The 11,684-nt window shown below is 33.4% G+C and overlaps 1 protein-coding gene and 1 long non-coding RNA gene across 3 annotated transcripts; one reads left to right on the top strand and one right to left on the bottom strand.

Moving 5' to 3' along the window:
* Positions 1-2,298: 2,298 nt before the first annotated feature.
* LOC145062832 (uncharacterized) lies at positions 2,299-11,368 on the bottom strand. The gene is made up of 3 exons (XR_013687739.1): positions 10,938-11,368; positions 2,519-2,770; positions 2,299-2,391 (listed from the first exon to the last, which is right to left on the bottom strand). It is a non-coding gene; the product is annotated as an uncharacterized LOC145062832 (long non-coding RNA).
* Positions 5,566-9,850, top strand: LOC145061240 (cyprosin-like). 2 transcript variants are annotated; one of them, XM_079008671.1, is made up of 14 exons: positions 5,566-5,582; positions 6,289-6,644; positions 6,767-6,827; positions 7,176-7,270; positions 7,356-7,468; positions 7,697-7,865; positions 7,968-8,007; positions 8,120-8,184; positions 8,578-8,691; positions 8,767-8,831; positions 8,916-9,069; positions 9,151-9,270; positions 9,358-9,446; positions 9,520-9,850. In XM_079008671.1, exons 2-14 carry the CDS (start codon positions 6,297-6,299, stop codon positions 9,602-9,604), a joined length of 1,518 nt encoding a protein of 505 aa, XP_078864797.1. In that variant the 5' UTR covers positions 5,566-5,582; positions 6,289-6,296; the 3' UTR covers positions 9,605-9,850. The 2 variants fall into 2 exon arrangements, with proteins under 2 accessions (XP_078864797.1, XP_078864796.1); XM_079008670.1 differs by lacking the exon at positions 5,566-5,582 and adding an exon at positions 5,594-5,737.
* Positions 11,369-11,684: the final 316 nt, after the last annotated feature.

Genomic DNA, 11,684 nt, shown 5'->3' with positions numbered 1-11,684 from the left:
AAATCGCCACCACCACCACTGTGAGGTGGTGGTTGCCGCCATGTACCATTGCCGACCACCACTAAGGTAGATGTGTGTGTGTGTGTTATTGAAGTTTAAGTTGTAAACTGTAATAGTGTCGGAATAATGAAAAGAAAACTCAAAACCACCACCATAGGGTGGTGGCTGCCGCCATCGGCCGCCGTGCTGGGTGGCGGTGTGCTTTACGTGTGTTTGGATTACTTTTGGGGTGCTTGGACCCGATTGGACTAGAACCCTAACCACCACCGTGAGGTGGTGGCCGCCACGGTGAGCCGTCGTTGACCACCACTACCCGAGGTGGTAGTGGGTGGTGCCCGACTAATGAAACCCTAATGGGCCCAAGGAAGCCCAAAGTAATCTAAAAGCTTAACCATGTGACTAATGGGGCAGTATTTGGGTTGGTAACCCTAATTAGGGTTTGAAAAACCCTAATGTCATGAAACCCTAATTTTGGGGTTGATCGGGACCCGCACTAGAATTATTTTCTAAACTTAAAATAATTAATTAATAATCATTTGCAATTAATCTAAGGTAATATTGGACTTAATGGATTAATTCATTAATGGGTTAAGTAAGAAACACTTAACCCTAATCGTCATTTTATGTGAAAACCCTAATTTAACTTGGGCCTTTCTATTGGGCTTTGGTGATTGGGCCAATAATGGGTCATTCAAGAACAATCATATGGACTAGAATAATTGGATGGGCTTTAGGGTAAGGCCCATTTGAGGGGTTGATCGCAATTTGGAAAATTTGCCATAGGTGGGCCATAATTGGGCCTTCATGATTATGAGATATTGGGCCACTAGAAATGCCAAATGTTGGACTCGACTAAATGGTTGGACCTTAGAAGTGGGTCGAAAGCACCAATGTCGGCCCACTAGTAGTCGATTATAGTTGAGATGATTGTCTTTGTGATAATTGTCTGGTATGCCACTATCAGTTATGTGTTATGTGCTCGTATGCTATGTTTTATGTGATAGTGGTTGGAGGGGTAGGATAGACATTGATATCGGTTGTAAGGACCGACAGGGTAGGTCAGGCACCCCATATATGCTTGATAGTATGTTTATGATATGTTGTTATGTGATAGTGGTAGTAGGAGGGGAATAGTTTGCATGTTACGGTCGTAAGGACCGAAGGGTAGGTCAGACACCCCATATATTCCTTATAGTATGTTTATGCTATGTTATTATGTGGTAGTAGTAGGGGTGAAATAGTTCCCGTAGCTGGTTGCGATCAACCGAAGGGTAGCTTGGCGCCCTAGATTTTCCAGACATGGTAGGTCGGGCACCCCATAATGGACTAACATGGTAGGTCGAACACCCCATAAATGCTTGAGATGGGTAGGTCGGGCACCCCAGAATTACCTGGCAGGGTAGGTCGGGCACCCCATAATTGTATGACAGTAAGTGTTTGGTATAGTATGTGGTATGATGGGGGAACTCACTAAGCTTCGTGCTTACGGTTTTCAGTTTTGGTTTTAGGTACTTCGTTTTCAAAGGAAAGAAGCCGGCTCGATCGCAGCGCATCACACTATGTTTTCCGCCCATGAGATCTTTGGGATTACACTCTGATATTATTTTTATGATAACATGTTTGACTATTGACACATTGGTTTTGACATGAGATGTTATTATGGATGTTTTTATACTTATGGTTTTATAATAACTTATTTAAAAATGAAATTTTTGGCCTTGAATTTTAGGATGTTACAGTATCTAAACCCCATTGTTAGATGTGGTGAAGGAACTCAAACATCAGAATGTGGAATGTAAAAGGTGAAATACAATTAACACTATCTATCAATAAAAGGAAAAAGAGGTAGTTTTCCAATGTGGTATGTGTTGAGTTATATGCACCCTACATCCCACATTCATGTCACAACCAACATTATCTGAGCCTGATTGGTCACACAAAAAGAAAATAGGCAATAAGTTTTGTTACAACGAGTAAAAATAAACACATGGATTAATTTTCAAAAAATTGTTAGGCAACTAGTTAGTAGACTATAGGGATATACTCGACCTATTTTACTTAGCCAAGAATGTTGGTACACCTAAGGCATCATATAATAGGCTATAAGGACTATTGAAACCCTAAGAAGCCTCCTTTATAATATTTTATACTCCTAAGACTGGAGAGCGTGATATTACATTTGTCATATTGGTTTTTCCGGCATCTAAGTGTAATACCCATAAAAATCATGATAAATTTAAACTTTTAAAAACCAACCAACTTCATAAATTGTTTACAAACATAATTTCAAAAGCATTTCAACATCAGAGTTCCAAAAATCATAAGTCCAAAACATGAGAATGTATACGGTCAGTCGGTCACGCCTTCGCCTTCCCATGGTCATCTGAATTACTTTAAACATAACCCAAAACAATAAGCCAACGCTTAGTGAGTTCCCCAAAAATACCAACACATATCCAAATAACATAAACATACAATAACAGCATGCAATGGGTCCACAACTACAAGTATGGATTACCTGTGAGCCCACAACATAAGTCTAGCTTGCCCTCGGAGCCCACAACTTATGTTTGACTTGCTCCACGACTAGATCAGTCCTTGGACTGAATTCCATCAAACCCTCAGTACGAGTCTGGCATGTCCTACCCGACCCCCAACTTGTATCTGGAATGCTCATGAGCCCTCAGTACGAATCTAGCATGTCCTATCTATCTGTTTGGATCTATTGATGTATAAATACTCTTTTATCGAGTGAATGAGAAGATAGAACCTGGAATCAACAAAAACCACCATAAAAAAAATAGCAAAAGGATACAACAAATTCTATAAAATATACGGACCCATTACGGAAAACTACTAAAATTTTACCTTTAAGAGGATCATTTGCACAAGTAGGAGATGGATTCTTGGAGAGAAGTACAAAATAACAACCATAAATCAAGAATTGGAACTGGGTGCATTGGAAGTAAATGAACACATATATACACAATTATAAACCATAAACTTTCCTAGATACATGTTGTGTTTAATCACAAAAACCGAAACTAAACCTCCCAAATTCAAACCATTGACAGATTTAGTATATATCCCGAGATACCCTTCAAAAAAAATTTAGTAGTGTAATTTTTTTCTGAATTCTTTTTTCTTATTCTGTATTACACTTTTTTTTTTATTTTGTCGTGGATACCCCTTTACTTGTCGGGAATACTCTTTTACTTTGATCATGAATCTGACACCTATTCAAACTTCTTTTTTCTACCTTTTCATTTAGAAATAAAGGATTCAAATTTGAGAAGCAAAGGAACGAAGAAAAAGAAAAAGATTAAATGATCACCTCTATATTTATATGATGTCATAGAGCAGGGGAACTAGGGTCTACTAACTCCTCTCACTCACCCGTCTAAACATATTTGGGTAATGGGTGAGAGGAAGAAAAAACCTTTTAAAGACATAAATATAGTCAAATCATTTACAAACTTTAAAATAAAATAAAAAATTTAATATTATAGCACTTGGTGGTCACATATTATTTTGTTGTTTTTATTTTATGTTTATCATCTTTTATATATTTTATCTTATCGTAGCTAGATTACTATGATTTGTTTCCTTTTATCCTTTCCCATCTTATAGGCTTTTGTTTAGAGTTTGTTTGTTATTAGGATTGGTACGTTTTACTGGTTGAGTGAAAAGTAAGTCTTTGAACCATTGATTTGTTTACATAGTTATTTTGTTTAGTTTGTATATTTGTAGCATTATGTTTATAAAAGCATGCCATTTGATGTCTAAAAACAAATTCTCACAAAAACAAAACGAACTCTCTTCGTATGTCTCGTAGGCCAAGTAACTGAATACGTGAAGGAATGAAAGATTCGTTTAAGTCTTAAAAAATATCAAAGAAAAAAGATTTATAACTCATAATATGAAAAACCAACTTGGATATCATAAAATGTTGCAATGAGATAAAAGCCAAATATGAACAATTGAAAAGGTTAACCATTTGGAGAGTGTTTGTAATGTTTTTATTAAATAAATGTTATCAGAAAACTAATGACACAATATAATTTTTTTAAAGATTAACTATTGAAAATATTCTTAGAAATATGGATTTAATCGCTTAGCTCTCCGTTTAGGTTAGACTGGCTATCGTATACATTTATGAGTTGTTTCATTAGAACCATAATATAATATAATATGATATAAGAAAATAACCGTAATAGTTATTTTTAAAAACTTTTTACTATAAAATAGCCAAAAAAAAATGCCAAAAATAGCCATAATATTCACAATTTGGCGGGACGTTAAAATGTAGATTTATGTAGTTGGCTACGATTTTTTTTTTTTTTTTTTTTTTTTTTGCAAACTTCGAACATTAATAACTCTTTCACACAAACTTTGTTTTAGCTGATTTTTTTTGTTGTGTTCTTTGTAATAAGGTTTTTCCATGAATATATTACATTCCAAATTTGGATGTCGAAAAGTTTTTCTTTTTTAGTTTCAGAGTACATTAGTTGGTGAAAAAAAAAAAAAAAAAAACTCAACTTCAAACCTTTATAACTGTTTCATACAATGTTTTAAAACCCGAGTTGACCCGACCGGTTCAACCGGTTGGACCGTGACCCGGGGTAGAATGCGGGTCAATTGAGAATGGTTTTTTATAAAAATATGGACCAGATCGAACCGGCTGAGTTTCCCCTAAACCGCGGTTCGACCGCTTATTGGACATCAAATTATTGGTTTTATATGTTTATGTATTATGTAGGAAAGTAAAAATATATAAAAATAGAAAACTACCATAAATCGGGTTGAACCGACGGTTCAATCGGTTGACCCGTGAACCGGTCATCACACCTGGTCAACTAAAACTCGGGTTTTAAAACATTGGTTTCATATGAACTCCGATTGTGCTAAACTTTTTATCAATTATATTCTTTTGTAACAAAGGCTTTCAATAGGCATCTTAAACTCTCAAATTGGATGTGGGGAAATCATATTTTTCTAACTCTAGAGATAGATTATTCGATGAAAAAAACTTCATAGTTCGCATAAAACTTCGTAACAATCATCATATCATTTATATCATTTGGGTTCGTCCAATCACAATGATGAAATACAAACATATGAAGAAGAAAATAGTTTTTCGTAATCAACCGAATTTTAGCAATGGGCGATTAAAAAATGAAAAAAAAAACTTTTTGACTGTCATGTGCAGACATGACCTGTGAAAATCTAAAAAAAAAAATAAAAAAAAAAACAATTTTTTCTTAGTGAATTAGATTTTCAGGTTAACTGCAAAAAGCATGGACTATTGGATTATTTTATTTATTTTTGTGGCTATTGGCTATTTTATGGTAAAATACTTTAAAAATGGGCTATTATGGACATTTTTTATATTTAATATTTAATATTTAATATTTAATAATTAATATAATATAATATAATTATAACAAAATGGCCTTTATGTGATATATAAAGAGGGACAACTCCATTGTGTAGTGTTGGAAGTGTCTCATTCTGTTTTTCCTGTCCCATATTGCTCTATATTCACGCTTTCCACATTGTTTCTTTTGGAGGTAGTCACGCAGGTTAGGCCTCTTTTAATTCGTTGTTATCAATCGTCTCTGATCACTCGATTTCATCTGCGTTGATTGAATTTCATGTATTATATTGTTATAATTGCTTCTTTGTTTTATTTCAACTAATTCTCAGTCATCATTTTGATCGCCGTTGTAAACTCAGGGTACGTACTTTGCGCTTCGGGTTTCATACGATCATACTTAATTTCGATTTAGGAATTAAGTTGTTAATAGATTTCGTTCAGTGTACAATTGAAGTTCATTTGAGAATTTCGTCAGTACTATGGGGTTTTTGTTATTTTGAGTGAATGTAAGGATATTGGCTATCGGTTAAACTTACGTTTAAAAGGAATAGGCTCTAAATTGTTGGATTAAGGTTTTTTTTGGTTTGTTGCCTTGATGATCATTCAGATTCTCTTCTAGCACTCTCACATTATGATTTGGATAGTGGTTGATGATTGACTTTGGTAAATCATGGTTACAATTTTATAGTTTTAGAAAGTAATTATGAGAGTGATTGATTCTCAATTGGCTAAATTGCTTAAGAAATTAGAAATTGATGTCATCATATGAATGTGAAAGCTCTCAAGTATTAGAATTTCATAAAGATTTTTACAGATTATGTACTCAAAAAAGTGATATTAGAATGAAACTTTGATCTATTTTACTATGAGATTTTGTTTCTGAAACGAAATATGATGATATCTAATTGCAGAGCTACACATGGGTACCATATTAAAAGCAAGCTTGCTCTTGTCATTCCTGTTGTTTCTTATCTCACCTCCTGCATATTCAGCTTCTAATGGTGGATTGGTTAGAATTGGACTCAAAAAGAGAAAAATCAACCAATTAAACCAACATGATGCATCAAATGAAGAGGATTCTAGAAGAAACTTTGGTCTCCATGGCAACTTCAGGGATTCAGACACTGATATAATTTCTCTAAAAAACTATATGGATGCTCAGTATTATGGTGAAATTGGTATTGGCACTCCACCTCAAAAGTTCACTGTCATTTTTGACACTGGAAGTTCTAATCTTTGGGTGCCTTCTACAAAGTGCTACTTCTCAGTGAGTGAATCTTTTCTAGTTATTAAGGATTTACAATCTTTTCTAGTTATTAAGGATTCATAATACAATCTTTTTGTCTCTTTTGATTCAATAGATGTTGATTACTGTTGATATGGATGCAGGTTGCTTGTCTTTTCCACTCAAAATATAAGTCTAGCCAATCAAGTACCTATAAGAAAAATGGTATGATGTCATGTTCTTGTTCTTTGATGCCTTCAAATGCTTATAGCATCTAAAATAGGAGCTTATTCATAAGCTTTTTGGGTCAAATAATTTGAAGAAGCAAATCTCCTATCGTGGAGTTTGTTTTTTCAATGGAATAGCTTTTCCATATGTTTTCAGTTATAAACTTGACCAAATAACTTTTTGCATATTTTTTTGACCTTCTATTCTTTTAGTTTATTAATCACAAATAAAAAGTGCTTTTTTGTGTACGTAAAATAGATATATGTTGAGCTTTTTAGGTTTGTTGAGTTGGTGCTGATGTGGCATTTATTATTATTTTTTGTTTTTTGTTTTTTCTACATCTAGGGAAATCTGCTGCAATTCGATATGGAACTGGTGCTATCTCTGGTTTCTTTAGCCAAGATTCTATAAGACTTGGTGATTTTTCTATCAAGGAACAGGTAAAAACTAAAGATTAAAAAATTATGCATTTTTTTTTTATTAAAATTTGTTCATTTTCACAATTACTAAATTACCCCTTTTCAGGATTTCATAGAAGCAACCAAAGAGCCCGGTATCACTTTTGTTGCAGCAAAGTTTGATGGTATTCTTGGCCTTGGGTTTCAAGAAATCTCTGTTGGGGGTGCTCTTCCTGTTTGGTACTTCACTCACTTTCCAAACTTTTTCTTGGAGTAAATTACATTTTTACCCCGTGACTCTATTCAAAGGTTTTAGTTTTGGTTCCAGATAGTTCTCTTCTGCAATGTTGGTGCCTCTGTTCAATTGTAAGAGGAAACTACCTGAGACCAAAACTACAATTTTAAACAAAGTTAGGGACCAAAAACGTAATTTTTTTTTTGTTAATGTTTGATAATTGACCATATTAGGTACAACATGGTTGACCAAGGTCTTGTTCATGAACCTGTGTTTTCATTTTGGCTTAATCGAAATACTAAAGATAATGAAGGAGGTGAACTTGTGTTTGGTGGTGTTGATACTAATCATTTCAGAGGTGAACACATTTATGTCCCTGTCACTCAAAAAGGCTACTGGCAGGTTATTATTCTTATATTCTTATATTCATTTTTTATTTTTATTTTTTTAATTTTTATTTTTTATAAAATTTATTACTCATTCAGTTGTTTTACTTGTTTATAGTTTGAAATGAATGATGTATTCATTGGTAACGAACCAACTGGTAATTTTATGGCATTCTTTTACCCTTGATTCCTTTCTAATATTTAAATTGTGTTTTCATGGTTTATGATCTCAGAATTTCTCTCCTTTTTTATTTGATTTGATTTTATTAGGATTTTGCACCAATGGTTGTGCAGCAATTGTTGATTCTGGAACCTCTTTGTTGGCTGGTCCAACGGTATATATAGTTTATTATTTCTAAGGGTAAAATAGACATTTATACACATTCAGACATGTATATTAGTTTTAAATAAAGGGAAAATTACAAAAAAGAACATTATATTTTGGGTAATTTCATTTTATCTAATCAAGCAATAAAAGTCATAGCAGTTTCATAGGTAATTTTGTTATAAATTATTAAATTAACCATTTTGAATTTCGACATGTTAAAAACATAAAATGGTTAATTTAAAAAATATCAAATTTTTATTGTTTGATTGCCCAAAATATAATGTTTTTTTTCTTCCTGTAATTACCCCCTTTTGGAAAACATTGTATCAATTGAAACTAAAAATACATAGAAAAGACATTTATTATTAAAAAAAACATTCTCAAATCCAATCGTTTTTAGGCTGTTGTCACTCAAATCAATCAAGCTATTGGTGCTCATGGATTAATGAGCCAAGAATGCAAGACTTTGGTCGAGCAATATGGAAAGTCTATAATTGATATGCTCTTATCCGAGGTATATTTTTCATTTTTAATTACAAAATTAAAAAACATTTGGTAAATAATAAATATGTTTTTTTTTGCCTTGTAGGCAAAACCTGAAAAAATATGCTCCCAAATGAAGTTATGCATGTTTGAAGGCTCTCATGAAACTAGGTCAATTTCACACTTCCTTTACAATTATATTTATTTTATTTATTCATATTATTTCATATCTAACAATTATGTTTTTTCTTATAGTATAATAATTGAAAGTGTGGTTGATAAAGATAATGGAAAATCTTCTGGTGTAAACGATGAAATGTGTACTTTCTGTGAGATGGTGGTTTTTTGGATGCAAAAGGAGCTCAAGAAAAACAAGACCGAGGATTCCATAATTAATTATGCCGACAAGGTCAAACAAATATAAATCTAAATTAAAAAAAATAATAATAATAACTTTCCAAATTTCAAAATTTTGTTTTATAAATTTCAGCTGTGTGAGAATTTGCCAAGTCCCGGGGGACAATCTACAGTTGACTGTAAAGGTCTTTCTTCCATGCCGAATATTGCTTTTACTATTGGTGGTAAAACTTTTCAACTCTCTCCTCAACAGGTAACTTTATTTGTGTATTTTTTAATTTATATATTATTATAATACTATAATTTTGGCAATTACTAATAATTATTTTTTATGGATCAGTATGTTTTGAAATTTGGTGAGGGAGCAAAAACACAATGCATCAGTGGATTTAGTGCTCTAGATGTGCCACCTCCTCGTGGACCTCTATGGTATAATTACATTTCCCATAATTTTTTTTTTTAATTTAAATTTAATACGTGACATATTTGTATTTTGGTGTAGGATTTTGGGAGATGTATTTATGGGTAAGTACCATACGGTATTCGATTATGGTAATTTACAAGTTGGATTTGCTGAAGCAGCTTAAGACTACTTGTTTTCTATTAAGTGTTGAAATAAATGTATTATAAATATTATATAATTGTGAAGTTTGTTGGAATTGTGTTAGTTGTGGAACAGTTAACATGGTTTAAAATTGTATTTATTCACATAGTCTTTATATGCTCAATAGAGCTCTTTTATATAGGCAGAAGTTGCATTTCCTTAATAACTTAAGAGGCTTTATGGATCCTTGACATTTAAAATATTTATGGAGAGGAGTGTCCTTTGAACACTAATGTTTCTAATTGTTATGCGAGATTGTTTTTGGGGGTTAAAAATTTAGGTAGGAAACATGGTAAACTGATGATCAAATCTAATTTGAATACTTTGATAGATTGTGTATTGTCACTTTCTGTGAAAAATAGTTTGACTTTATATTGTCTCCGTGAAATTTCTGGACAAACATGTGTTCAAAGTGAAATATGTACAATTGATTTTAATATCAGGTTATTCCATTAATATGGGTGAAACTAGGCATTCATATATTTCCAAGGATATATTTCTTTCACAATTTGGATCAACCAATGATTTTATATGATTTTTCAATGATCGGGGACAATTTCAGACTTTTACAAAATAATTGAGTTTGAACTTACGATCTACTTATCTCATTAAGGAGGTGTTTGGGATTGCTTTTCAAAACAGGTTATTGACTTTTTGAAAAACTAATAAGTCAAAAAAAGTGTCTAGCAAACTCAAAAACACTTTTCAAAATAGTTTTTTCATAAACTTCAAAAATATTTTTTAATAAACATGTAAAACTTGACATTTTGAAACTGTTTATGTTTTTTTAACATCACTTAAGTCCTTAATGGATAACCCCACAAACAACCAAAACAGTTAAAGGTACCAACTATTTTCAATACCAAATAGTAAATGACTTAATGAATTAAGAACTTATTCAAGCAATTAACATATAAACCCACTTCTTCACATCAAGCTCATTAGAAGAGATTTATGAGTTTGGTTTTCAAACCAAACTCATTAGGTGCTTAACACACAACATATTAATCATAAAAACACAATACCATTGAACCACCATGAAGTGGTGGAGTCATGGTTATCCTAGGGTGTTCAAAACCCTCGCACCGGACCAAATTGCAACTAGAACTTGAAAGGAAAGAATTGCAAAAATAAACAACCTAGCCATGGAACTTGTACCTATTAATGCCCTCACCACCACCCATTGAAATTTAAGGTGGTGGCAGGGGCGTTTCCGGCAGCCGCCACCCCCCGGAGGTGATGGCTAGTGGTGGTTGTGTGAAGTGTATCTCAAAAGAAAGAAAAAGAAGGAAGCTAAAAATGAGAAAGAGTTATACCACAAAGTGTACCAAATGACAAACCATTCCTATCCTCCCATATCTGGCGGCCGGTTTCTGGCGGTGCACGGTGGTTACCAGCGGTGGCAGCCCTCGATTCTCACTCTATTCCAGCCAAGGTAACACCACAAGGGATTCTTCAATGTTCCCAAACAATCCTCTGTCGCTTCACTTCTTCCTTCCTTCCTTTTCTCTCTCTCTCTCTCTCTCTCTCTCTCTCTCTCTCTCTCTCTCTCTCTCTCCAACGATTTACAAACAACCGAAGGCAGCTGTTTCTGGCGGCATAAATGGCAACGACGGCAGCTATCCTCCTCACTCTCTCTGTATGAACAAATCGACCAAGCACCTCCTTAGAACCCTTATCACCGGCGGCTCACACCAACTGGAAGAAGATTTAGGGTTAATAGGCTTGAGGAGTACGATCGCAGGCAGGGGTATTAAACAAGAAAAATGGGGAGGAGAAGGTCTCCAGCTCCCTGTGTCGTAACATGGGGAAAAGAATACAACTAATTTCGAATTTGGCAGAAACAGTCCCTGGAGTTGGGGCAAGTTGGCACAATCTACCATAGACCTGAATTCTTAACAAAATAGATGTTTTCTCAATTACTTTTTATCCCTAGACCTATATTCCCTCCTATTAATGTTATAATAATTATTACTATTATTATTTTATTATTTTAGTCATTTTTATTTACTTTAATTCCCATAAAATATTTTATTAACTCATTCAAGTCGTTCAATTAATCA

The sequence above is a fragment of the Lactuca serriola genome, chromosome 7 (genome assembly GCF_051521515.1).
Source record: "Lactuca serriola cultivar US96UC23 chromosome 7, Lser_US96UC23_V15, whole genome shotgun sequence".
Lineage (NCBI taxonomy): Eukaryota > Viridiplantae > Streptophyta > Magnoliopsida > Asterales > Asteraceae > Lactuca > Lactuca serriola.
This window is presented reverse-complemented; position numbering and strand designations above follow the sequence as displayed.

Excerpts from the sequence above, each read along its gene's own strand:
- LOC145061240 (XM_079008671.1), top strand. The coding sequence starts at position 6,297 with ATGGGTACCATATTAAAAGCAAGCTTGCTCTTGTCATTCCTGTTGTTT. Across the intron at positions 8,185-8,577 it reads CTTTGTTGGCTGGTCCAACG|GCTGTTGTCACTCAAATCAA; the intron begins GTATATATAGTT and ends AATCGTTTTTAG. Across the intron at positions 9,271-9,357 it reads TTCAACTCTCTCCTCAACAG|TATGTTTTGAAATTTGGTGA; the intron begins GTAACTTTATTT and ends TTTATGGATCAG.